At 39.2% G+C, this 27,439-nt stretch overlaps 1 protein-coding gene across 9 annotated transcripts in view; it reads right to left on the bottom strand.

Annotated features, from left to right (window-relative positions):
• Nucleotides 1–27,439, bottom strand: part of OSBPL6 (oxysterol binding protein like 6) — a 114,313-nt gene that overhangs the window by 18,479 nt on the left and 68,395 nt on the right. For 2 of the 9 annotated variants that reach the window (XM_041722010.1, XM_041722012.1), the window contains 7 exons: nucleotides 25,985–26,088; nucleotides 25,117–25,209; nucleotides 20,619–20,693; nucleotides 15,260–15,425; nucleotides 12,082–12,215; nucleotides 1,857–1,964; nucleotides 81–218 (listed from right to left, as the gene is read on the bottom strand). In XM_041722010.1, coding sequence (XP_041577944.1) covers nucleotides 81–218; nucleotides 1,857–1,964; nucleotides 12,082–12,215; nucleotides 15,260–15,425; nucleotides 20,619–20,693; nucleotides 25,117–25,209; nucleotides 25,985–26,088 — 818 coding nt within the window. The remainder of the gene's footprint in view (nucleotides 1–80; nucleotides 219–1,856; nucleotides 1,965–12,081; nucleotides 12,216–15,259; nucleotides 15,426–20,618; nucleotides 20,694–25,116; nucleotides 25,210–25,984; nucleotides 26,089–27,439) is intronic. The other 7 variants (XM_041722011.1, XM_041722015.1, XM_041722016.1 and 4 more) reach the window with 7 other exon arrangements.

Raw genomic sequence — 27,439 nt, 5'->3', positions numbered from 1 at the left:
AAAAGTCCCCATAGTCTTACTTTCTCCAACCCAAACTCCTCATCAGAAGTAACTGGGGTTGACACATCAAAAAACCTTACCTCATTCTCTGACGAGCTTGCAGAGAGCAGCACCTCCTGTGCATCAAAGAACTCGGAGACAGACTCTGACATGGAGAGGCGGCTCTCGTTGGCTACCTGCTGTGACAGGGGGAGACTGACATGGATTTGCTCTCCAGCCTATAGAGGACAGAAGCATTTGGTGTCATTGTTATTTCCTTGAAAGAAAAGCTATTTGTTCAAATTAGACCATGACGTACTAGGCCAGATTTCTGGAGAAATTCACATCATAGGTTAAAAGAGTGGTGACCACAGATAATTTTCACTTGCAACTCAGTAATGACCATGGCAAAAGTTTCCTTCTAATAATATGTCTGAAGAATCCAAAAGGCATAGCTGAAAGGTGTTGGTCCTGTGACTTGATTTCAAATCAGTGCTCAATGGATATTAAGTGGAGTTTAATAGTCTGAACCCCTATGAAGACAGGTTCATTCTCATAAACTTAGATCCATCACTACTAGCCATATCTAACCAGTATGCGAAATCTCAAGACATATTTGTAGAAACCACTAGAGATATGCTAAGAAAACAATCTATGTAACTGATTTTTGAGACAATACTTAAAGGTCGTTTTCCAGTTTGATCATAAACTTTAACCAATGACATAATAGGACTCAAACATCAAACCTATGGCAAACTGTATTTTTATTCAGTAAGTGACAAAAATATATAGGTATCATTTCAGGTTGAAAAGATTCAAACTAAGACTGTTAACAATTTCTGAAAGATGCCGTTTTAGAAATACTTTTGGATTCTGAACAGCTGAGTGACCATGAGTGTCACCAAATACTATGTGATGCATGAAGGTTAGTGGACATAGGGTAGGGTGGGCAATTGAAATCAAAAAGAAGCTGTCTTGGGATGGCATTTCCGAAGCAATCAGATGGTAGGACCTTGGGACCTGTAGATTTCTACTAAATGTATGCTTTTCTGTAAATAGGACCTTCACATGAGTTAAAACTCTCACTTTGTTACATATATCACGGTATATAAAGCTCTAATATTGCTATTGCAAAGTGTAAATTCTCATGGTTATAAAATAGTAATTTTATAAAGGGTTATAGACAGAATTACACACTAAGTCTAGCCCAAATACTGAATGATCTCTTGCCCTTTTAGCATTATGTCAAAAATTCTGAAAAATGGAATAACAACAGCACCTACCTCAGGGGTCACTGGGAGTGTCAAATGAGATAATGCATGCAACGTTCTTAGCACAATGCCCAGCACACAGTAAGCATTCACTTGACATGTGCTAGCTATTAATTATCAACATCATCATCACTATTAGTAGCTGTAATAGCATCATTATTATTATTTTAGCAAGGTCAAGCTTTTAAGACAGGGCTTTTAAAAGAAACCTTGAGAAAGCTTTCATTTAGCATCTTCTCAGCTAAAAATGCTTCCTCCCCCCCCCCCCCATTTCATGGGCCGTTTGATGATAAGGAACATTTCAAATGAAGACTGTGAAAGACACAGAAAATTCACAAGCTGCAGTAGACATATATAAACTAAATATTCAGTAGCATCAGGTGAGCACAGATATAAATAAAAATAGACACTGATCACCAAGAATAATTGATATCGAGCTCATGTACTTCCTTCACTCCAAAGACCACTGAACTGTCAACAACACAAATATTTATGCAGAGAATCTTATTAACGGCAAAAGAACTGTATTTAAAAAACCCCCAAAATATGCAGTAGATTTAGATGCTATAAAATAAGTACTCTACATCTATTAAAAATGAGTCTTACCTCATCAGGGCTAGGAATAATATTTACACTGACAACCTGATCACATATAATAGATTCTGAATGTATTCTGTTCAACCGACTTCTTAGTTCAGCATTCTGGTTGAGTGCCTTAAATAACAAAAATTGCACATGTAATTGCAAGTTAATAAGCAAGCATAAAACAGAATAAGCACACAAATGCACATGGGACAACAGCATCTATGACGTTCTTAGCTATAACTTTTAGAGTCATCATAGGCCAGATCCTACTGGTAAGAAGAAAATGAATGGCTCAGAATTAAGGTATTCTTTTTTTTTTTTTTTTGTAAAATAAGAGTGCTACTTAGTAGGTTAGTGGGCTCAAAAAGTTCATGGATTTCATAAAAACGATTCATGGAATTTCTCCCCCTTGGAGTCAGGCCCATTACATCCAAGCCCATTCTACCACCACATATATATTATGTTTTACAGCCTGGGAATAAAAACTATTGATTCTTTCCTTTTTTTTTTTTTTTTTGGCTCTAGTTTCTAAAATTTGGGAATCATCTCAAACTCAGACAGTTACCTTAAAAATTATTTGGACATGGAATGGACAATGAACTGGCTTTACCTTATAGAATTATTATTTTATTCCAGTGAAAAAATAGTTGTATTTTCATTTTCTAGGTGCATATACACATGACAGGGCAGCAGAACTAACTCAAGACCACAAGGTGCCTTCACAGAGCAGTGTAGATACCGACAAGTCTAATGAAGAACCTATCACCGGAAGGAAACAAACTCCAAGTGATCGGCATCAGTATTTGCTAAGTCTGCATCAGTAAAAACACCACCTGCTATAACTGTTTGGTACGTGTGGCAAGAAGAGAGCAGCTTGACATAAGCTCGACTCCCTACGGGTGCCCTGTGGACAAAGGTACCTGCATCACACTGATGCACGAGAACGTGTTCCATATACGTAAGATAGACGTAGCTCACTGGAATTACATCAAGGATCAAAGGACAGGTGAGAACAGAGCCCAGTGAAAAGCTAGACAGTTCCTTTCCTTTGCATTAAAGTCAGCAACGAGAAGATGGAGGTGGATGCCTCACAGGGTGGAAGATAAATGTCAGGACTTACAAGGCATCTCCCCAGGGAAGGGGGTACTGCTTTTCTTCATACAGAGTGTACAGATACAATAAACCCATACACATACGAATATAATATCATGATTCTAACTCTGTAGCTATCAAAACAGCCAGGAGAAACTAGAGTGGCTAAACTTTACAAACTTGCATTGAGCAGTGTGTAATCTCTGAGCATGGAGCACTGAACAGCCTCTCCTCTCTCCCTTCAACATAGCTTTTGCTTTTTGAGCAGAAAATTGTTCATTCACAGCTTTTGGCTTTTGTTTAAAGTCTTTATCACAAGTCTGTAAAATATGTGTAAAATAGAACACACCTGGTCTGGCGGGCTGTCAGGTGTTGATGGATTAAAGGTGGATACAGATCTTATAGGTGCTACATTTACGGAGAGAGGGAAATATGGGTCTAGCACTTTGAGGAAACAGGGATGTTATTTAGATAAAAGGTGATTACTTCTATAGTAAATAAATCATGCACTTTAAAGGGAGAAATTCTATAGCTCTACATTCTGCAAAAGTGCTCAGGATCATTTTTCCCAGAGCAAAATCTCAAACTCTTGGTAGTTGAAAAAAAAAAAAAAAAACAACAAACGGCATTACTCCTATCTTTTGTGGCCACTACACCTATGCTTCTTTATTCTTTCCATGATTTTTTTTTGCCCATAAGTATGTTGAAAGTTTTGTTTATTGAAATATTTGGACTCAGATATATTACTATCTTTTAGGTATGAGGCCTTGTGGTGGGTTGTTTGAGGGTTTCAACTGCAGAATCATAGTCTTGACCTGATGATTTCAGACAAACCTCAACAGAGGGTTTCTCTAAAGTGACTATTCTGTCTGTTGTCACTGGAGCAGAGTTAACAAAACACCACCACAAAGACTCAATGGTGAGGATAAATAATGGTTTTTCTCAGAGTAGGAGTTTCCAACACAGGCTTGCCATTTATAACGAAACATGTCCTATCGCTTGCTCTGGATCTCTTGAGCTAAATTCTCATTTAAGCTCCTTTCTCATCCAATAGTCATTAAATGCAGTTCTGTCTACAGGTGTGTGTGAAGGCACAAGGGTACCTCTAGCCATGGGATCAAAAGGAAAAGTTTATTAATAATACATATGCAGTGGCAGAAAAAGGTTGTTGTTATATAGCCCCCAAAGCATGGAAATAAAATACTCTTCCAACTCTGGCAGCCCCAGCAGCAAAAGGTGGAAGCAGGCAGACAAGTGAGCGTGCAACGGTCTATTTCTTCATATCTTACCCGGGCAGCTCCTCCTTTTGCCTTGATCATACAGACTGTTTCTGAAGTTTGCTATAGCCACGTGCCAGGAGCTTTGTGGTGTAGGGCTCTCAGGCAGTGCTCAGGACCCCATTTATTATTTCCCTCCCTAAAACTCAACTATTTTCTCTGTAACGATATCATGAAAATCTCGGGAACATTGAGGAATATAGGTATTTTCTGTGAAATGACACTATTAGTGATAATTAACATAGAAGAGCCCAGATGATGGCAGAAACAACATTCAGAACGTACCCAAGGATCATGAATAGTGGAGAAGCAAGGAAAAAGGAGGTGCATCACCAGCTACTCACACCAGCCAATGAGCAAGAGAAGCTAAGGAGACTCGTCAGGAATGGCACTGCTCTATTAGGGGCCTATGGGACCAAAGACCTAACAGGGAGGAAGCTCCCTTGGGCACAGGGATTCCTGTCCTTGCACTCTTCGCCAGGCAGGCTGTATGCTTATTCTCACTCCCTGGGCTTAGTTAGTGAGCTTGGACCACACAAAAAACTCTTCTCCAAGTATGCTCATTTCCTCAGGTCCCTCAGACACATTCAAGTTTAATATACCCAAGAAATAAACCGTTCCTTCTCAATCTATAAAAGTGGTTACCATCTTGAAATCCTGAGCCAGAACCAATTGTCCAAAACCCCACCATGTTGGCTATTATTAACTACCTTTACCCACCCTGTCAGACAATGGGTGAGGATTACCTTTGAATGGGTGAGACTCTGAGAGATACATTTAACGGAACTGTGGGTTCTGGGAAGGAAACCTGGATGCCTGATGGCTGGAGAAGGCTATGAAACATATGGCAAGAGGGAATCATCAGAGACTTAAACGCTTTGGATAAAAGCAAAAGTGGCTCGAAAGGAATGAGAAAATCAGTACGACAATTGTCAAAGCTAGAGTCATCAAGAGCCAAATCCTGGGAATTGCTTAAAAATCACCTTCTTTTTAAAATTTTAAAATAAGTACATACTATTACGGTCTATTTGGAAAAATGCAAAAAGGGAAAAAAATCTTTTTAAAATTCATACCTTGCTACCCTATCAACCAACTTTTGGCAGCTTGGTATATTTCTTTCTAGCTTTTTCCTATACATTTTCCACATGTATGTGGGTTTTTATTTTTTTAAAAAGTGTAATAAACCCACATGTGTTGTATACATACTTTACATCAGTGTCTGCCATTTATTCTTTGTATATAAACATTTATTTTATGTTGCAAACTTCACAAATATGGTGTTAATAGTTGTATAATAAGTGATTATTTTCTATAATTGGATACTTGTGATATTACCTATTTTTACTAGAATAAACAATGCTGCCATGAGTGTTTGTATGCATAATGGTTATCTACAGTCAGCATTACTTCCTCAGACTAGACAAGTCAGTCATGGGCCAAAGGGTCAAAGATAAAATCTCTTTAAAGCTTTAAGAAATATTGCTGGGATCCCTGGGTGGCGCAGCGGTTTGGCGCCTGCCTTTGGCCCAGGGCGCGGTCCTGGAGACCCGGGATCGAATCCCACGTCAGGTTCCCGGTGCATGGAGCCTGCTTCTCCCTCTGCCTGTGTCTCTGCCTCTCTCTCTCTCTCTCTGTATGACTATCATAAATAATAAAAAAAAAAAAAAATTAAAAAAAAAAAAAAAAAAAAGAAATATTGCTAAACGATGTCCAAAATGACATCAATTTGAACTCAGTGGATGGCTAAAAAGAGATAATCCTATGAAGATTATCTTCATGCACATCAAATTTTGTCACGTTTCAGGGAATCTGAATTCTGGAATACTCTTGGAAGTTTTACCCGATAAATACCTCAGAATATTTATTTTGTGTATGTGAAATGTTGTAGACAGGAAGGATGGTAAATACTACAATTGGGATTTTAATTATGGCACTATGTGCCTTAAGTTGATTTTTTGCTTACATTTGCATTCATACCACATATCATTGATTTTAAGATGCACATTTCTTCCTACGTTTAACACCTCTGAAGCATTGTCAATTTAAATGACATTTTTTTCTTTTTTAGTGATGCACATAATGATGGTACATCTGACAATCTATGGCATATTGATTTGATGAAATACAGTAATTCTAGCTGAAATACAAGGGACATATTCTGCTGCTCACATTTTTATGGTCCCAACACCCCCTACATTTAACATAAGCTGTGCACCGCCTCTGAGGCCAGAGTAACGGTGTCAAAGTATAATACACTAAAGACAGACTCAAGTCACGTCAAATCTTTTATTATTATAGTAATCTGGGGCACTGAAGTTACCTTAGTCCTATTATATACTATTTGACTTGGGTGTTCAGGGTATTACATTAAATAGGATGTAAAATTGTAGCTGTGAAATAAAGTTGTTTATAAAGGGATAGAGACCCCACACAATGCCTTGTCTTAGAGGTTCGAATCTAACATCTACGCTGCCTCTCAGGTGTAAAAGTTACCTTTAGAGTTTCGTGGAGGTATAATAATAGAATTATGTATGTCTTTGTGTACACACAGATCAAGGAAGATATATCACTTTAAAAGAGGAATTCATTATACTGGTCAGTCTTGTAAATTATTACATGCCCAAGGCAGGTAACAATTTATGCTGAGAAAGTGGTGAAGAATGCTAATTTCATGTATTTCATATGCTATGTGTCTTTTAAAAGGATAATGGAATTTGCCAAGTTGATATAAGCTTCATTGAAAAGCAGTATTTTAATAATTTTACATATCAAAATAGGACTTACAACAAATAAAAACTATTAGCTTGGACTAATTTAAGAAGTTTTTTTTTAAAGATTTTATTTATTCATGAGAGACACAGAGAGAGAGAGAGAGAGAGAGAGAGAGAGAGGCAGAGACACAGGCAGAGGGAGAAACAGGCTCCATGCAGGGAGCCTGACGTGAGACTTGATCCTGGGGCCCCCAGGATCACACCCTGGGCTAAACCGCTGAGCCACCGGGGCTGCCCTAAGAAGTTATTTAAACACAGTCTCTCCTTCTCTCTCTGTGGAGAGACTTAACTGGTTATAAGAAAAATATCTGGGAGTTTAGCTGGTAATACTTGAATATGGATCAAAGATGTCTTCAGGCCACCTAAAATCACATTATAATGTGAAGTTATACTAATATGAAGACATACTCAGAACACTCATTTCAATGCATGGTATTTAAGTGTCTTGTTCAGTTCTGAGTGCTACGTTGAAAGAGGGACTGTGAAAAGAGAGCAGGTCAACCAGGAGGGCGCCATCAGTTAACTGCTTCCCAGCCTCCCCATCTCCTCATCTCCTGGTTCCCTCCCCTAGGATACGAACATGCTGACACAGCTACCAAACTCCAAGGCTGACTTGCCCTCCATATATTATTTGCTGCTTAATCAGATTTTTCTTAAGACTATTAAAACCCTTTACCTTTGATCTCAACACTCAGCACCATCTAAATCCTTTGGCTGCCTGCCCCAAGTCTCCATCAAAGGATCCTCTTTTTCTTTAATGTCCTTTAAGTATTAATGTTCTATACAGCAGCACCACTGACCCTCTTTTATTCTGATTTACCAATATCTGTAACTGTACCGATGTATCCACATCTTTCTAGCCCGGACCTCTCTCCCGAGCTATACATCTATATATCTAATTGTCTGATGGATGGCCCACTGATACTTCAGTCTCAAAAAAAAAAAAAAAAAATCACTGCTTATGCCTGAAAAACCAGCTCTTCTTGTATTTCTAATCTCAGGGAAAAGAACTATTACTACTCTGTCACACAAGGAATCTTTACTCTGTCTCCTTGTCCTTCTAACCTGAAGCTGATCTCCAAGCCATGCTGAGTCTACGCCACCCCAGCTCCCCCAGGCTTTGAAACTCATCCCTTCTTCCTACCAACTCTGGTACTTCCCAAGTTCAGTCCTGTATTATCTCAAATATTTTAAGACACTCTCCAACTAGTTTCACCTAATTCCATCCATCCTTTCCATACCGTACCAGAGTAATCTTTCTATATATGGAAATGTATTTTCTGTTTCTATACACAGAACTTATATTTTCAATTTCTGGCATTATTACTCCCTTGTTAAAATTCTTCAAGGCCTCCCCAGAACTGATGAGATAAACTCCTCTGTGTGGTCCTTTTTTTAAAGATAGATAGATAAACAGATTTATTTATTTATTTATTTATTTATTTATTTATTTATTTATTTATTTATTTATGAGAGAGAGAGAGAGAGAGAGAGAGAGAGAACCGAGTAGGGTGAGGGGCAGAAGGAGAGGCAGACTCCTTGCTGAGCAGGTAGCCTCATGCGCTGCTTGATCCTGGGACTCTGGGAGCTGCAAACAGATGCTTAATCAATTGAGCTACCCAGGCACCCCTCCTCTGTGTGGTCTTTGATGAGCTGGTTCCCATCTACTTACTTAGCTATTTCTAGATTAATTCTTCCTTGCTCACTCCATACTCAGGCCCCTGTGAATTAACTGCCATTCTCCAGATACCTCTCCAGTGGTCTAACCATGGATAGCAATTCTGTAGAGAGGAGTGAACTATCAATAAACTTAAATGTCTAAGCAGAAGCTATGGTGAGTTCCAAAAGAGAGTCCAGCTTTAGAGGCAATGAGTATAGATGGCCAGTGAGGGTACAACTGGCCCAATGGGAGGGTATGGACAGATGTAAGAACATGGACATAGTCGAAATACTGTGATGACACACAATAGGAAGCACTGAATTCTCCAGTGAATAGGGTATAATGAACTGTCTTTATAGTACCAAATTATTTTTCCATGTTTTGAGGATAAAATTGAGCTTTCTGGTTAAAAATAAATTTATAACAATCAAAAAAGCCCCACCACAAAACAAAATGAAAAACAACTCACAACAATCCCCCACAAAAGTCTATTGAAACTCTAAGTTCAGAGACAAATTATGCTTTGACAGGAGAAGGAAATAACCCACAAAATGTAAAGTTGATATAACTTTGTTTTATTTTACTTTCACCATGTTAGCATCGAGTCCTTCCTTGTGAACTGCTGCTGTCTACTCAGGCCCAGTACAAAGCTCAGTGCCTCCTCATCTGTGGCTCTGCTCGGAGGTCAGAGATCTCCCATTCTTCTGAACAACCAGAGCCCTGGAAATCTGCACCGCCCATCTGTGGCTCTGAATGGACTAGAGCATGGTCTATTTAACTGTTTCCTTGGTAAATACTACTCATCTCACTAATCAGATCATAAGCTTCCTGGGGACATGACCAGAGTTACTTTTATCTTGGTGTTCCAAACCTTGCACTATACCTAATAGTCAGTTAAATGAAATACAATGAACAAATGAATCACTTTAAAAATTTGTCTTTACCATCCTTTCTAATCTGATGCCGCAGACCAGATCTCTACTCTTCTTCATTCTCTGTCTTAACAAACAAACAAATAGAAGCAAGGAAGCAAGAAACTAATACATTTTCAAAACAATTCAATAAAACTAAAAGGCAACCTATGGAATAGGAGAAGATAACTGCAAATGACATATCTGATAAAAATGGTTAGTGTCCAAAATATATAAAGAACTGACACACAACTCAAAACCAACAGTTAACAATGGGCAGAAGACATGAACAGACATTTCTCCAAAGAAGACATCCAGATGGCCAACACATGACACTGAAAAGATGCTTATCGTCACTTATCATCAGAGAGATACAAATCAAAACCACAACGAGATATCACCTCACACCTGTCAGAATGGCTAAAATAAAAAACACAAGAAACAACAGGTGTTGGTGAGGATGTGGAGAAAAAGGAACCGTCCTGCACTGTTGGTGGGAATGCAAACTGGTGCAGCCACTGGAAAACAGTATGGAGCTTCCTCAAAAAATTAAACAGAATTACCATATGATTCAGCAATCACACCACTGGATATTTACCCCCGCCTCCAAAAAAAAAAAAGAACAGTAATTCAAAGGTATACATGCACCCCTGTGTTTACTGCAGCATTACTCACAATAGCTAAGATATGGAAGCAGCCCAAATGTCCATCAATTAATTGATGGATAAAGACGATGTGATACATATATATACACATTTATACAATGGAATATTATTTAGCCATGAAAAGAACACAGTCTTGCCATTTGCAATAACATGGATGGAGCTAGGGAGTATAATGCTGAGTGAAGTAAGTCAGAGCAAGACAAATACCATATGATTTCACTCAAACGTGGAATTTAAAAAACAAAACAAATGAGCAAAAGGAAAAAGAGAGAGAGAGGCAAACCAAGAAACAGACTTTTAACCCTAGAGAACAAACTGCTGGTTACCAGAAGGGAGGTGGGGGGGATGGGTGAAGTAGGGGATGGGGATGAAGGCGGGCACTTGTGATGAGCACTGAATGATCAAAATAAGAACTTTTAAAAAAAGTTTGTGCAAAGGCAGAATGAAAGAAGCAAATACGTTTTCTTATTTTTCTCCATACAAGCATATACTGCTACGCCTCTATTATTCAATACATCTGAGGGAAATACTGCAACGTTTAGGGGGGGAAAGGGCATATTTTGCACACTTACAGGATGACATCTGCATGTTTACCTAACCATTACTTTGATCTTCCTGATTCAGGGTACTTTCAGAATAATGATTCAGAAGATCAATTCCCACAGACTGAGCATTCACCAGATACGTGTCAGGAGGAGACCAAGGCACATTGTTAAGACGTGCTCACGGGGAAAGCCCTCTGCAGACTGGCACATCAGCTGCTGCTCTGAGTGCTCATGCTCCCGAGTCCCTGGTCTTGCACTGGAAGCAGAATACGCACCTCTAGTGACAGTGTTTTATGGTGAGCACAGCAAGTGTGTCCCAGGTAACGATACTTCATAACGTGAAACTCAACACTGAAGGTGAGCTGACAGTTCAGGGACATAAAACATGGTGAGACAGTCTGTCTCTGCTTAGGGACTGGAGGAAACTATTCAAGCAGGAGCCGAGCCACATGGAAAACCACTTACCCAGGATGTGCTTGCTCCTTCACTCTGATCCAAGGCACCAGGAAGTGAACAATATTTTATATAAACACTGAGTTCTCACACAAAGTCACATAACAACATTGAATTCTCAGAGGTCTTTTTAAAAGTGCAGTCATAGACTAAATGAAGAAAATATTTCAGAGGACGTGCTCAGTGTAAAAAAGCGTTAAGTACACTTTCAAAGGATTTTTAGCAGAAATGTCAACTTTGATACATATCGGTATTTGATGAATATTAGGAAGATCAATATAATCTATGTTGGATAATATATAATGAATATATATTGACTAATATATTTTGTAATGTACAATACATCTTGAAGTATGAGTCTAGTTTCAGGGAGCATAACTTAGATAGGAAGAAAATTCTAAAAGTATAAATCAGAAAAGAAAAGATCATTTTCCACAGATTAAGATGTGATATAAGTGGGAAAAAATATTAAGCGTGGAAGATCTAGCAGATTCTGTTGTATACAACACTGAATTAAATATATTCCAGAACATATTTTAGAAGTGTAAATCATGTATAAATGCATTATTTGTCTTTTAAAACCAGGGGCTGCCTTATAAATGACCATTGAGAGGCGTCAAAATAACAATTATATTTTTACAAGCAAGTTTGGTTGATTTTCACTCTTACCTTGATGTATTTTGCAAGAGAAGTTTAATTTAAATTTTATTTAATTAACTATTTTTTTTTATAATTTTGAAATTTAATCCTGACATTGCAAAGTCTTGGGGGAAGTTTGGTTGAATACGCCATGCATGATGGACCACCTCCAGTCCAAACATTTGCCTTATGGGGTCGGGAATGAATCATGAGAATGAAACACTCTTGTTTACCTGAGACAGCGACTGTCGAAGCCGTGCCATCTGCGTGCTGTGGCCTTTATTGTGATCCTGCTCAGAAACCATCTGCTTAAGCTTCTCCTTCTCTATAGCTATGCTATTAAATGCAGACTTCAAAAGAGAATGCACTAGGTAGGGGAAAAAGTGAGAAACAAAAAAATGGATCGAGAAAGAATTTTAAAAAATTAAAAAAAAAGAATATACAAAATTACAAATTTCTCAGCACTTTAAGGCATGCATAGACATTATCTGGAAAGATTATATTGAGTCTAGTTAAAAGTCAGCCTTACAATGGACTCTTCCAAAATATCTATACACAAAACAAATATGGTAATGGTAATTAACCAGAGTGAAAATTCTGGCATTTTATATCAGAAACAACTTAGAAGCAAGATATAAAATATTGATATCAATTCTTAAATATCAATATTTAGAAAAGTAATCTATAATTCCTAGAAGGAAAAGGCAACAAGTTTTACCCTGTCATGGTTGATAAGAATATTTGAACTTTTCTGTGTGTACAATGAATTCTCATGCAAATCGCTTTGAACTATCCAGAAATTATCTCCCAAAGCAGGTACTCAAAACGAGCATTTTATAAATCCTGCCAAAATAAAACAGGAAGCTGATTTAGAAGTCCTAACTAGTTCTCTTTGAAGTAGGAAATGATTTGGTCTTGAGAAGAGCACTTGAATTACTTTCTCAGCCAGGAACATCTTGATGTAGGAAGTGCTTTCAAAGAGTAAAACTTCCAGGTTAAAGACGAATAATTTCTGGAAATCTAATGTACAGTTTGACGACTATAGTTAATAATACTGTATTATATATGTCAAAGTTAAGAGAGTAGGTCTTAAAGATTTTCACCACAAAAAAGAAACGGTGATTACATGACACAATGGAGGTGTTCGCTGATGCTGTGGTGATAATCAACAGGTACATCTTAAACTTATGAAATGTTATATATGAATTATATCTCAATAAAGCTGCAAAAAAAAAAAACAAAGGCAACAATGAAAACAACATTCCTCCCCTCATTTCTGTATACCTAATAACATACATTGGTAAAGGCTGAGGTAGTCTTTAAGTTTGAAATACAAGACAGTTGGCTTTCCAGCTCCTATCTCTATGATAACAGCTTCCATAATATGCAGTCTTCTAAAAAGGGATTTCCATATTTGAGAATTTATTTTTAAAAGAAGTGGAAAATTTCAGCAACAAATGCTGGCCTGAATTAAGAGGGAAAAATGGTAGGATCATAAGGGACTCACAATCTATTGATTTATGTGCCACATTCTAGTCATCATCAATTTAAACGTAATAACTTGATGGCTGGACTACATTAACCCCACTGGCAGTTCTAAAAGCAGATGCTCATACATTTCACCATCCATAACTCTTTCTAAAGAGTTCACTCAGTAGTCATAGAAAAACCCTTTTTTCTAGCATAGCTGGAAAGAAAATATGTTGTTTCAACAGAGGCTTTAAAATCTTGTTGAAACATGGATTTCCTGAAAACCTCAGGATTACAACCAAATACACAAAGCTTTCCTGGGGCTACCTTTGAATTTACTCATCTCCCTTTAGAGGCTGTGCTCTACATACCTAATTCACACATTTGTTGTCTCATCCTGCCTTGTCCCCCTGCTGTTAGAGGTAAGAGTTACTGGCCATAATCCTATCCTGTTATATAAAGAAAATAACACTGTTCTAGTCTGATGACATGATTAGCATCTGGCTAAGAGATGGAATAAAAATGTACCGGGAGTAAAATAGCAGGTGAAAGAGTTGATCTTACAGAATCACAATTGAGAAATCTACAGAGAAAAAAAAAGGGGGGGGGGATGATTTAGCTCTGGGATCACAGAATTACAGAAGTATTTGAGAGTACATCTTTGATGATGGTTTGAGAGTATGAAATTTTGTTGATTTCTTTTTTTTTTTTTAATTTTGTTGATTTCAACATTCCTAGAGATGCTTTCAATGTGTATTCCTTCTTTTCCTGAGCCACCAGGCTCTCGAGCATTACGGGGTACTTGAGATGTCCCATTTAGCACACATTTTCAAGAATACTTTATCGCCTATTACCAACAGCCTCAGAGTACATAAATGTGATTAATTCACAATAAGATATTAGTGACTGAAAACCATACAGTGTATATCTTTCTTCATGAGATAATGCATTTCAAAAGACAAGGCCTGGGAAGGTACTATCTTAAGTCAAAAAATGAACTTCAGCAACTGAAATTTAAATACTATAGCAGAAGTGGCAGGTAGTAATTTGGAACCCAGGCTCTTGGTAAACATAGACAGGGCTGCTCAGTCCACCTACAAGCTACTACCCTTGCCTCTTACTTATCATACCTCGCTCTCTTGTGGCTGATAACTCAACTTATGCAACATGCCTTATTGAAAATTTAATAGGAAAAACGTGACTCCTAGGTGGGCTGAATTTCCCCTCCCCTCAATTCTGAACTGGCCTGTGAATCTCTGCCCAGCAGAATGCAGTGGAAACAATGCTGTGCCAGTCCCAGAGCTGGCCTTGAAAGGACTGGCAGCTTCCATTTCAGTCTATTCCATTCCCTTGGAGCCCAAAGCTGTCATGGAGACGGAAAGGGACACAGTTGTGTGCGACCCTGCAGCCATCCCACCAACATGTCAGAAACACAGGTGAAACCACTTTGGATCTTTCGGCCCAGCCCATCCTCCACCGAGCATCACCGAACCCAGGCCATGCCACATGGCACAGAACTGCCTACCTGAGCCCTGCCTGAACTATAGTCAATGAGTGTTATTTAATTAAAGAAAAGAGCAAGGGCAACAGAATTCCTTGCTAAGGACAACCTGCAAGAATGTGTTAAGTGATAACTAAAGATACCAAAAAGAGATGTTGAGTTGTAGTATGTGCTGGCCTGCCTAGGATGACTCTGTCTTTCCTCCTTTTTCTCCCCCTTCAAGATACTCTCTTTATTCATTCAAAATCGTAAATCTATGATGTGCGTGCTCCCAGGAAGCAGGCATCATATCCCACTGAATTTTGTATCTTGAACTCCAAACAGTATCTGCACTACTGCACCTTTCTACTGTGACCACCCAGACAAGGCTGGAAGTGTGGACGGCAACCTCTCACCAAAGAAGAGAGCTTCTCTAAAGAGCATGTTATATTCGTTGTTACCTTTCTGTGCAATGAGACAAAATTCTTCTTGAAGCTTGGTATAATCCGTTGAACTTTCCAGAGGGTCGGTGAGGTGGCTAGGGGGAGTCTGAAATTCGATATCCGCACAAAGGTTGGGGTTGGAGGAGTGCAGGCGAACTGGTGACATGGTCGCACTGAAAGGGACCTGAAAGGGATGACAAATCAGGAAAGAGCAACAGGACATCAACCCACATTCTCTTACACAGGAAGGATCTCATCCCTTCTTCTAAATACTAGGTTCCTTCAGAGACACTCGCTACTCATGTAATTGGCAGGTGGTTGGGGTGGGAAGGAGTCTCACTTCTGATGGGAGATTTAGCACAGCCGTGGACTCACTGGCTTTTCCCTGTTACAGGGAGAGATGACCACAGAACAACAGGAAAGCAAAGGCATAATCCCAGAGAAGCTTCAGCTTTGCACCCACAGCTGTATCTACACAATTACTGGCAGGAAATGGTAGCTGAAACTCTCTCACAAAGTCTGGGTACTTGTGGCAGAGGCCTTTTCATGCTCACTTGTATCTGAGCCTGGAGCAGGGGCTTACTGTATGGGTAGAAAATTCAAGAGGCACGTATACAGAAAGGTTTACTCGCGCTGCTGCCATTACATAAAACATAAATAAGTTTAATAGTAAATATAATCATGGTTTAAAGCGACTCAATTAAATTTGAAACTGACTTATTAAAAGAGATTTGTAAATGAAATACATATTCTATAAATTACGGTCATTTACCTTTGCATGTCACATACGACACTGTTACACAAACGAACACGGTTTATGAAATGGCCAATACTGAAAAGCATTAAGTAAAAAAAGTCATATTACTATAGATTTTCCCAAATGGCTAGAGGTAGTTTCTTGCCCACCCTGGATCTGCCCTAGGCTTGTGATGGGTGGGGGCAAAGCACCTTTCCTTCTCCTTCTAGAAGGTGACACCTGACCATTATAAATGGCATCAGCCAAACATTCTTGGAAAATGAGAATACCGATTTCCATTGCACATCAGATTACCAGTAACCTCTCCTAATTCTCACTGCACAGATGTTTGTTCAGTTATCCTCAAGAATCACTCTCAAATTCCTCTACAAGCTGAATTTTATATAAATTAAGGGGTAATTCACACCTTCAAGCTAACAGGAAATACACCTGCCTGATGTAGACGTGTTCAGAACCACTTCCTTTTTTCTCCTGTTTTGATACAGCTTTAAACTTCCTGACAGAAGAGAGAGCAAGTGGGGGGAAGTAAGGGGGGAGGAGGGATGGAGAGGGAGAGAGAGAACAGGAAAAGGAGCATGTACCTGTGTACTGAGGACACATGGGAGAGATGGAGAGAATCAGAAAAATCTAGGCTGAACAGTAGTTTGTGGACCTGGGTGAGGGCAGCTGGGATTGGCGGCGGGGGGGGGGGGGGGTCCTTTGGACATAGCTCTGCCATGGCAGTGGCAAGGAGTCATTATCTCAAAAGTTATCCAAGGCTTACTGGGGAAGGAAGTGAGCATGAAGCTTTCTCCCTGAATTCAGCTAAGCTAAGCAGGCTAATACATGATATTCCAAAGCATCTGGTATCTGGAGTTACCAAGTAACTCTATCTGGGCCTTGGTAGGGACCTTGGCTACACTGAACGGGGACATGTCCACAACTCGGTTATCTCAACAGGGTCAGAATTTTGGGCCATTCCAGAGAAGAGACACAAACGTGGCAGGGAAACCACTGGAGAAAACAAAGTCCTCCGGTTCACCCATGAGCTAGGGTCCTGTCCAGGTAACTCTGTGATAATCATGAGTGAAGTCTTTTGGGGATGCCTCTAAAGGATGTAGAAGAATATTTCAAGATAGATACAGGGACTTTCTGACCTTAAGCGTGGTGATGCAAAATCTAGATGGAGCAGTGAGCCCTTAGCATTTTGGGAGGGACACAGAGGGGAGGTTGGCGGAGATCAGGAAAGTCACGGGGGGAGAAACTGTGACTTGAGGAAATGCATAGATCAGGGAGGGTGCAGATTTAAGGATATGGTTTCCAGATACACAGAACTAGAAGAGCATTGAAGAAAACAAAATGGTGGTGTCTGGGGATGGGGAACATAACCCACTGAGGATCATGGAAAAGGATTTTGTCTGCACTCAGGTGCCCTCAGCACTCCAAGGACTGGTATGAAGTAGGAGAGGAGGCAGGGAGGCCGGGGGAGGCCATGATGCAGCAGAGGCCCAGACATTCCAGTGAGGACCCACACTTGTCCCTTAGAGAATGGCCTATTGAAAGTTGGATGCTCAGAAGAAAAAACACATGGTGCACATTTATTTTTTTTTGAACATAATGAAGTTTAAACTGGCAATTAAAACAGTAAGAATGATCTTGTATATAACCCGCAGGGAAAGAGACTTGGAATGCTCCACTCGGACTGCAATCAGACAGTTCCCTGGGCAACTGAACTTAGTTTTTATATACTTCTGACTGAAAATGTTAATGTTGCTACTGTTTCTGTTAAAAGAAGTATCTGGAATGGGTCATTTTAATTGAAGAATTCACGAAATGCAACCGAGAATACAAATTGAGATGTATTAATCTAACTAACAGAATGTCTCTTCAGCCTGGGGATTTATTTACTCAGTTTTTTGGTCATTGATTTGGGTTTATGGGACTCAAAAATTGAAGTGATAGCCAGGTCTGCTGTCAGCGATGGCGGGGGTGGGAGCTGTCTACAGCTCTCATTGTTTGCACTCGAGAATCCTCAATGTTGGATTTACAGCCTTTACATCCTTGCCCAGGAAAGAAGTCCGAGGCTTCCCTGAAATCCTGTGCCAGGGAGGAGACCTGATCCTGGAATATTCTGGTATTAATAACTGCAGTTTGGAATGGGGATCTTAAGAGGTGCTTTTAACACCTGTCTATAAAGAAGTTAAAAGAGAATGGGCTGACAGTGGAATTGGGGCGCTGAAATTTAGCAATGGTAAACATGAAGGAGAAAGGGAACAGACAAAAGCAGGCCTAAGAGAGATACTAAGCATATGCAGCTTACGGAGCCCATGTGAAACGTCTCCTGCTCCACTTCCTCTGCATTATGTGTATAGGGATCCCCGTGTGGAGAACTGGCTACACTGGGACCCTTGGTGTTCTCTGGGGGAGGGGCCAGGATGTCTCTTTTTCCAACCCCCCGCCCCCAATTCTGTTGGGTCTGGCTGATGTTGCAAGTGAGCCATTTTGGGCTCTAGTGCTAAGAATCAACAAGAATAAAGCTCTGAAATATCTCCTTTGGGCACACTTCTCTTTGGGAGAAATCTCAGCTGCCCCACATATGTGAATGGGTTTCCTCCCATATCGCACTGGATGAAAAGAAGTAAGGAGGAGTCATTTGGAATAATTCTAGGTAAAAGGTACTGGGTTGGATAGGATCGGCTCAAAATATAAGGGCTAACTTAGTGTCGGGAAGAGGGAAGGTGGGGAATTAAAAGGAACACTGTACCAAGAGATATGGGGGCGGGGGCTGAATCACCATTATGCGATGTGAATGAGGGGTGAAGGGGCCAAGGGAGCAAGCTGAAAGTCCTGCTAAATGGTGTTATGCTTTGATATGGAATTAAAGCTATAAATCCTAAAGGGCTCAGAGTAACTATTTCCTCTAGTTATTTCTGAATACATTACTAAATGTTCCCAACTTTTCTCATTTGATGCTTGAAATTATTGGAAGCTATTCTTCACTTCTGTGGTCCCTGCTACCCTGGGAGGTGGGCATTAATACTTTCCTCTTTTAAAAGCTTTTTCCTCCCTAGTTCCCATTAAAATCTATATATTTATATATGAATCCATTCTATTCAAATAGGCTCTAATCTCAGTTTTATTATATTCACTGTATGTTTCTTAATCAAAAAACAAACACAGTAGAAACACAATCACTTCCCTGCATGCCTTCTTAGTATTATATCATTTAAGGAAACACAGGTATTTTCACAGAATGACTGACCTTTCCTTTCCATACTGATAATCATCTGGATTTCTGAATTTTATAAATGAAAGACTAAGAACTATTTAGGTAATTTTACGTGTATCTCTTGGCACAATCTGTTATCATGTCAGTGTCATATGTTATGCATATGTGCATACGATATACACTAATTACGATATCAATTTCATTAATTTGTTCAACTGTTCACCAAACTGTGAGTTTAAGAAGCAATTCCCTCATAAACTCCCAAGTCACTGGTTCATTTCATAATCAAAAGCAATTTTCTCTCTCTCTAAAATACAGCTAAGTAGCCAGACATACAACAAGGGTCAGTTATTAATGAAAAGAAAACCAGCAATCCTCTCATGAGTATCCATTCTCCTGCAATGCAACCAAAACCTTTTCATATTTTTCAGCAATTCTAGTTTTCAAGTATATTTCACCATCGGCAAGAGCAGGACTACCGTCAATTCAGCAAATACTATCTAATAGCCAACAAAACTAACATCTATGATTGCTAAGAACTTGGTATTCCGTATTTTAAAAAGTTGACAGATGTCATGATTAAGCAAATATTATGATGTGCTTTTATGCAGCAAAGGATTCTTGTATTTACATATTCTATTTCCTATTCTGCATGCATCGTTCACTATTCCGAACAGCTTCTACTCAATTTAAAATTTACGTTATTTATCTTATCAGTTTCAATACCTACTCTACCCTCCTAATACCCACTCTATTTTCTCTTTAAAAACAAACCTTAGATATATATGAAACACCATTTAACTTTGTGGTTTTCTCCTTTCCACACTACATTGTCTGATTTTCAGCTCAATATTCTTTCCAGAAAACGATTTTCCCTCGCTAGGTGTAATTTGGGTAGCCATTTAGAGATGACATCAAAATTCACCTTTTCTTACCCTCTCTTAGTTTTATTTTCACCTCCTTTTCAAATAGTCACAATGCTACAAAAAAAAGCACAATTTATGTCTGTAGTAACATGACTTTTCTTAGAAAAACAGAAATCAGTTAGCAGAGGTTCCAATATCAATGTGACAAAAAGAAGGGAAAAAAAAAAAGAACCATATCATTTTAGGAAATTCCACACCACAGGGAGCTGTACTCAGTTTCCCAACCTCGAAGTTACATTATTTCTTGCACTGCCCGCAGCAGAGCTGGATGGGGTGGGAGCTTTCCATCGCGGACACAAACACCCGTGTGCGTGACACCTGCCATGCAGAGACAGCCACAGAACATGCGAGAGCTAGGCCAGCACAGGAGGGCATTACAAGCGGATGCCACTGCACACAAGTGGCACCGCTGGAACAGGGGAGGCGACACTCGGACACAGTTTCTCATTCTTATTAAATGTCCACTGGAGATTGAAATCCACTCACTGTTGTAGCCACTGCTGCCGCTAGCCTCTGCCGGCGCCGGGCGGTGCTGAACTGGCCCTTCGCAGCTGGCCCTTCCTGACAGTGAATGAGAGAAGAGGAGGGGGGAGACACGGGATGGGGAGGGAGAGGACAGGATACGGGGGGACGAAAGATAATCAGACAAGGGAGAGGGAGAGTTTTTAAGTGGAGTTGACTTTTCCCTAAACCGCAGCACCAAAAAGTGCCCAAAGGGGCATTCACGCTGTGCGAAGAGCCCACTGTTCTCATTCTAGAACCCAAACACTCAGGTCTAGTGGCTATGACCCCACCCCAAAAGGAGACGGGAACTTCCGACTCGGTCAAGAGCTTGTGGTTTTAAGGTAAAATAAACGTTGCACAGTGTTTTCTTCACTTCATATGAAACCAAAGGCATTCAACCGATGGGAGCAAAGATAAAACGAAGTTCAGGAAGAAATGATTCAATAATGTGCAAGGGCTAAAACAAACACATTGCAATGGGAGCCTCCCATCACACAGGCAGAAAGGTTTTCTTTCCTGCCAGGAGGAAAAGTACAGAGGGAAGGGTACCAGGAATCTTCACTGTTCTTTATTCCCCCACTAGGATGCTCTCTGGGATTCAACATTAGGAATGGGGTTGGGACTTTCTGGTTGGAGAATTTTCCAAGGAGGAAGCCCGGGCCACATAACATAGGGGAGAAAACCACTCGATGGCCTTAGTGTGTCGGGATGATGCCTTGTAAGAATCAACTACGGGAACCTGAAAGCAGAGGTTTCATATAGTGGTATGTGCCTGCGCATAAACCAGCAGAAGCAGCCTAGAATTTTCTTTCTGGTCTCTTTCTGGTGGACAGGATTATGGTTCCTTCTGACCACTCAAGTTTATATCTGTCCATCTGACAGACCTCACTCTTCATGGTTGTAAGCGATAAATTCAGTTCCCGTGAGTGTGTACATAGATGTACTTATGGGTCACCGAACAGTGCAGATTAAGCAAAAGCAGGACGTTTGCTTTAGTCTTTTTGGAACAATAGAAAAATATTTTAAATTCCTGTATCTCCAATTCCCTTCACAGTTTCTCCATTACATTTGCATTTCTCTTCCACGTTCATAAATCTTCTGCATGCGTTCTGTAAATGTTCACTGTGTACACACATACATATATAACGTGTTTTCCACACGTTTTCCATACAAAAATCCCTTCGTGCCTAATGTAGTAAGTAACAGGGGAAAGAACTTATTTTTACCCTTCAGTATAATTTGAGCATCTGTGGGATCTAGGACAGCTACACATGAATGACATTTATCAGCTACCCCAAGCTTCCTCGTTCTCTGCAACAACTAGGGATCTAGTATTCGTGTTACTAGTCGTGTAGGAAACCAACAGCTCTCCCATTCATAGCAACCCTTGACCAACTCTGCCCTTCTTGCCCTCCTCTACCTCACTGGAAACACAGTCAAACTGTTACCGTGTAATGATGATAATGAGATTTTTATTAGAACCAGAACTCTGAAGCTTGGGAGGAAGTCCTTTTTCTAAAAGGTAATCTCAGCAGAGCTTTCTAGGACAGAAGCCTTCAATGAATCCCACAAAGGATTTCTGAGGCTAGCTTCTCAACGGCGTCTAGTAAGAAATATGGCTACAGATCTAAAAACGTACCTTCATATTCAAATTGATAGTACAGTCTAACCTATGCTAAGAAAAAGACCTCAAACACACAGCGTAACACGTTCTTCACTCACTTCTGCTCTCTTGAGGTCAATTTTTTAAGCGATTGATTTCCATAATTATTTCAAAATAAGAATTACTGCAGAATGCTGAATGCAAAGTTCAGTGAACCAGGATCATTAAGAGCAGCAGCAGTAACAATAGCCAGCACGACCACCACCGGACAGCCTGGGGTCCTGCACGAGCGGCCAGTGTACCACAAGTTCCCACCAACACAGGGGGACGAATGGTGAGCCGCTCACTACAAAGCCTCTCCAGTTCGCTGCGACAATGACATGGAGAAAGTGGTTCAAGGGGTGAGATGATTATGGGCTCAAAACAAATACTTGGCAGGCCAGCCAGGGGCACTGTGCCTAGATTCTTGGAGGGCCATCAAATGGGACTCCCAGGGTCAGGGAGGGGAAAATGTGTGTATTAGGGTGAGAGAATGTAGTAGGTATGTTTAATCCACTAATAACAATAAATGCTATTCCTTTCTGTAAGGAGAATAATGCTGAGTAAAGACATTTATATTGGTCATGGGCATCCCTGGCTGATTTTATGAGTCCCCAGCCAAGTGTGCATGTTGAAGAAACTTCCAAGTGGCTTCCCACTAATAAAGAATGAGCATCCTAAGGGCTCCTGGAAGCCCTGTTGGTTCAGGTGAGCAAAAAAGGAGCAGGGATAGTACCAAATTCTGCAGGATACACCCTACAATACCTTTGAGCAGTCTAAGTGGAAGCAGGATTTCTCTGGAAGTAATAAATAGCTCACTGCCACCCCCAAGTCTACCGATTTCCACTTGGAGTCAGAACTAAAAATCTCTTACTTTCGTTTAAAGTTTTCTTTGGGTGTGGGGATGAGGTGATTTCAATTTCCCTCAAAATTATCCAAACTAGAATCGCAAGGGACATTTTGTTACTCTTTGGGCAAAATAAAAACAAAGCACAATGGCATATGTAAAAATTTTAAAGTAAGCTACCCAAACATGTGGTAGAAGTATGAATGCTGAATTTTTTTCATGCTTTCTGAACAATTTCTTTTGATGACTCCAAAAAAATAATCTTCATAAACTCTTCTCATACAGGAAAGCATAGCCTGTGACTAGAAGGGCTATTCAGAGCTGCCTGCTGTTTGCTCTGGAAAAAAACTGAGTGCTAGTGGGCCATGGTGGGTTTCGGAGCTGCCGCAGGCCAGCCAGGGGCACTGTGTTTAGATTCTTGGAGGGCCACCTAGCCTGTTTGAGACAACCGTCGTGAACGGCAATCTGTTCAGTGGCATACCTTTATAAAAATGAGACTGAAATAAAATCTATCCACAAATATACACATTCTTATGATGTTGGCTGCCTTCAATTATTTTTATGATGGTTCTTTTTTCTTGGCTATGATAACCATAGACATCATGTTTAAAAAAGCTCCACAGAACTAGACAATCACATGCCCAACACAAAGGAAAGTGTCAAAAGCAGTTTTAGGTAAATTTTCTGTGAAGATATTTGGCCCGTTTGTCTCTATTGTACGAATGTTCTGAATAGAAGAGAACATCCAAAAACATACCTAACGAAGGAACATTATAAACTGTGTTCATGGAATGTGGACATGCTAACCAGAAAAACATGAATCGTTAGTGTTTATGAAAATTTATTTTCAAATTTATCAGGTTAGGAAGCAAAGCAACGGTATGTTATTTACACATTCAGAATTACAAAGCAAAGAATACCAATATAATCAGAATTAAAGAATTATTATTTATTCAGAAGACACTGAAGCATTCTGGTAAACAGTTCCTTTCGCTTTTGTATTAGAATATAGGTTGGTTTATAGTGTAATAAAAAGAAAAAGCAAAATCCTAAGTCTGATTTTGACTGAGCAGGGCCAGAGGTTTTTGTTTTTGTTTTTATAATTTATAGCTAGGATCAGAATAGTAAACATTCTTGTTTAAAGATCTGAAAGTAATATGATTTATGACATATGAGGCTTTAGGCATATTTCATATCATACCATATTTCATATCATTGCAATGCAGTACCAGAAGATGCTCTTATTTAAAACTATTCATTTCAAATAAGTAGCTAATTCAAAAGAAATTTCAAGTAACTTTACCATGAGTCATTAAGACTTTCATGATTCAGATTTTAAAAGTGGTTGTTGATGGCTAAATAATGTCTGTTTTTGAAGAATCATAGAATTTTAGAGTTGAAAGGGAATTCAGAGATGATTAAATTAACTCCACTTTACCCAGGAGCAAATGGAAGCCTAGAAAATTTAACAGAAATGCACAAGATTATACTGCCAAGAAATTACAGCTGATTAGACTAGAACCTGAGTTGTGCTGACTTCCAATCTTTTACAGCCCTCATCCCTTTTTACTGATATATAAAATTTTGGACAAAGCTACTACATAAAAGGCTCTTTTAGGATCTAGTATATATAAATGAGTGCTCATTACAATACACTGGATTTCTAGTCTAGATTTTAAAGCTAATTTTCTGTTAAATTATATTTTAACAGTTTAAAGGCGGTAAATGAGAAGGAAAATGCCACTTTGTAGTCACATTAGAAGATTTTAACCTTTCTTTTAAGTTAATTTTACTTATCCCAGAGTAAGAAGAATAGATTTCCCACTATCTTAGAAAGTATAACTCAGTCTGTAAAACAATGGTTTTAAAGCAGTTCATCTGTTTAAGATTTCTTAACCTCCATGAACTAATATAAAAGAAAACTAGTATCTTAAAGACCAATATCTTAAAAGGGTATAAAAATATGAATGAAGGAAAAGTAAAGTCTGTACCTGCAGTTGTATTTTTGTATCTTTGCTGACACTTTTTGTTCTCCATCGTCTTGTGACCCGCTTGTCTTTCTTTGAAATATCTACACAGTTAGCCTACATTACACAAACAGTTAAAAGCAACAAAGTATTATTAAGGTCACACAAATGATATAGATACAGACAAAGAGCACAGCAAGTTAGTAAAGAATTGTTGTTAGCCACCGAAAGCAAACCAGCTGGTAAGTCAAAAGTCGTATCTGATGCACAGTGGGCATTAAAAGCAGGAATAAGAACTTAATCATAAAATATATCTGTCTGCTTTACAAGAGGAAAATAGGATTAGAGATCTTCAACATTTTTTTTTCTACATAAAAAGATGGCAGTGGGGCTCCTGGGTGGCTCAGTGGGTTGCGTGACTGGCTCTTGATTTTTGCTCAGGTCATGATCTCATGAGATCAAGCCCCAGGACAGGCGCCATGCTCAGTGGGGAGTCTGCTTGGGATTCTCTCTCTCCCTCTTCCCCTCCCTCTACTTGTGCGCACAAGCAAGTGTGTGTGCACACTCTCTCTCAAATAAATACGTCTCTAAAAATGAGATGACAATAATTCTGAGGCTAAGTTATATCTTCAAAGCCATCATTTCTAACGCAATACACACAGAAGAAAAATTCAGATATTTATTTCTATTCATTTGTACTTCAATGTAAAATATTTCAAAACAGACATCCTAACACAATGACACCAAGAATTCAAAAATATTAATAATAGCTCTAGAACATAAACTAATCTGTATGTAGTTATTTCCCTTTAAATGTTAACTTATACATTCATGTGACAATCCAGTAAAAATCCTGCGTTAATGTCTTAAAAGTCCTTTTGGTGATGTTTACCTGCATGTCGGTAAAGTTAGGTGCTGACTGAGTTCTCTGAAGTATTTCCAAATTCTGCAGGAGTTTGCTAAGTTCCACAAGGTTTGACTGGCAGTGTGCAAGGTCTAAGAAAAATGAGAAATAAAAATAGGTTAGAACGAGGCAGGGAGGGGCAGTGATGGTGATAAAAGACCGTCAATTCCAATTTCTGGCAAGTATGATTAGCTAGATCCATGTTTATGTAGTAATGGTACTGGCAAATGAAACAAAACAGACACTTCTCCAATTTAGAACCTTAAAAGCATTGATTATTAAATGAATTCAAAGCCTATTTACAAAGAGCTAGCTCTCACAATCTCCGTGAAATTGTGTGTGCTCGCTTTCCTGTTCTGGTGGCCCTTGTCACATAGGAAGCACACTCAAAGGAACTTCAGCAGTTTTATGGTTTAATTCTTAGGAACCTGTCCACCTGCTCCTAAAATAATTTACAAGGTGGCTGCCTGGAATTTGGGTGGAGTCAAGGTCAAGTTCAGAAAAATAAGATGGAATGCAAAGTCATATTTATCTATGATTTAGATCACTAACAATGTTGCAATGAATGATTTCTTTAAAAATCTATGTTTTATTAAACACAACCAAAGATTCTCAGAGTATGTTCTTTGGCCCAGTGGCATCAGAATCACCTGGGCATGAACCATATTCTTCTGTTTGAATTAATGTTTGATGAAGAAATGGATTTTAATTTTATTTTTAATTTTTGGCTATATTTGAACAAAAGAGAATTTTTAAAGATTTGTATAATAAAATATCGCTCTTAAAATAGACTTTTAGTATATGAAGTTAAACACAGTCAAGAATATTAAGTTAGTAGTATTACACAATTATCAAATATTTAGAACATGCCTGTAGTTATGTGGTTACTTTTGCATGTGTACTATTTATAAAGAGCCTGCAATAGGGGACATCCATAAATCTGTTATATAATAAGGTGGTTATAATATGTTGGTAAAAATTTCATTTATATTATTTTTGTTTCTCATTAAATCTAAAGGACCTGAATTCTTACAGATATAGCATAGGCAGCAAACTACTGCTGTTAAATATGGCTAGGGGCGCCTGGATGGCTCGGTCAGTTAAGCGGCTGACACCTGGTTTCAGGTCAGGTCGTGATCTCAGGGTCCTGGGATTGAGCCCTGTGTCTAGCTCCAGGAAGGAGTCTGCTTATGGATTCTCGTTCTCTCTCTCTATCCCTCTTCCTCTGTCCCTCCCTCTGCTTATGCTCGCTTTCTCTTTCTCCCTCAAATCAATCAATCAATCTTTAAATATCGCTAAAGATGAGCTGAGCCAAATAACAAGATAGTTGTGTTTAGGGGATTTTTGACTTTTTCACTGGATATAAAAACAGAGGAGTAACTGCGACAAGGGTCTTTCCAGGACTCCCAATCACTGCATATTCTATGGAGAACAGGGTAGCAG

This window comes from Vulpes lagopus, chromosome 11 (genome assembly GCF_018345385.1).
Source record: "Vulpes lagopus strain Blue_001 chromosome 11, ASM1834538v1, whole genome shotgun sequence".
NCBI classification, from domain to species: Eukaryota; Metazoa; Chordata; class Mammalia; order Carnivora; family Canidae; genus Vulpes; species Vulpes lagopus.
This window is presented reverse-complemented; position numbering and strand designations above follow the sequence as displayed.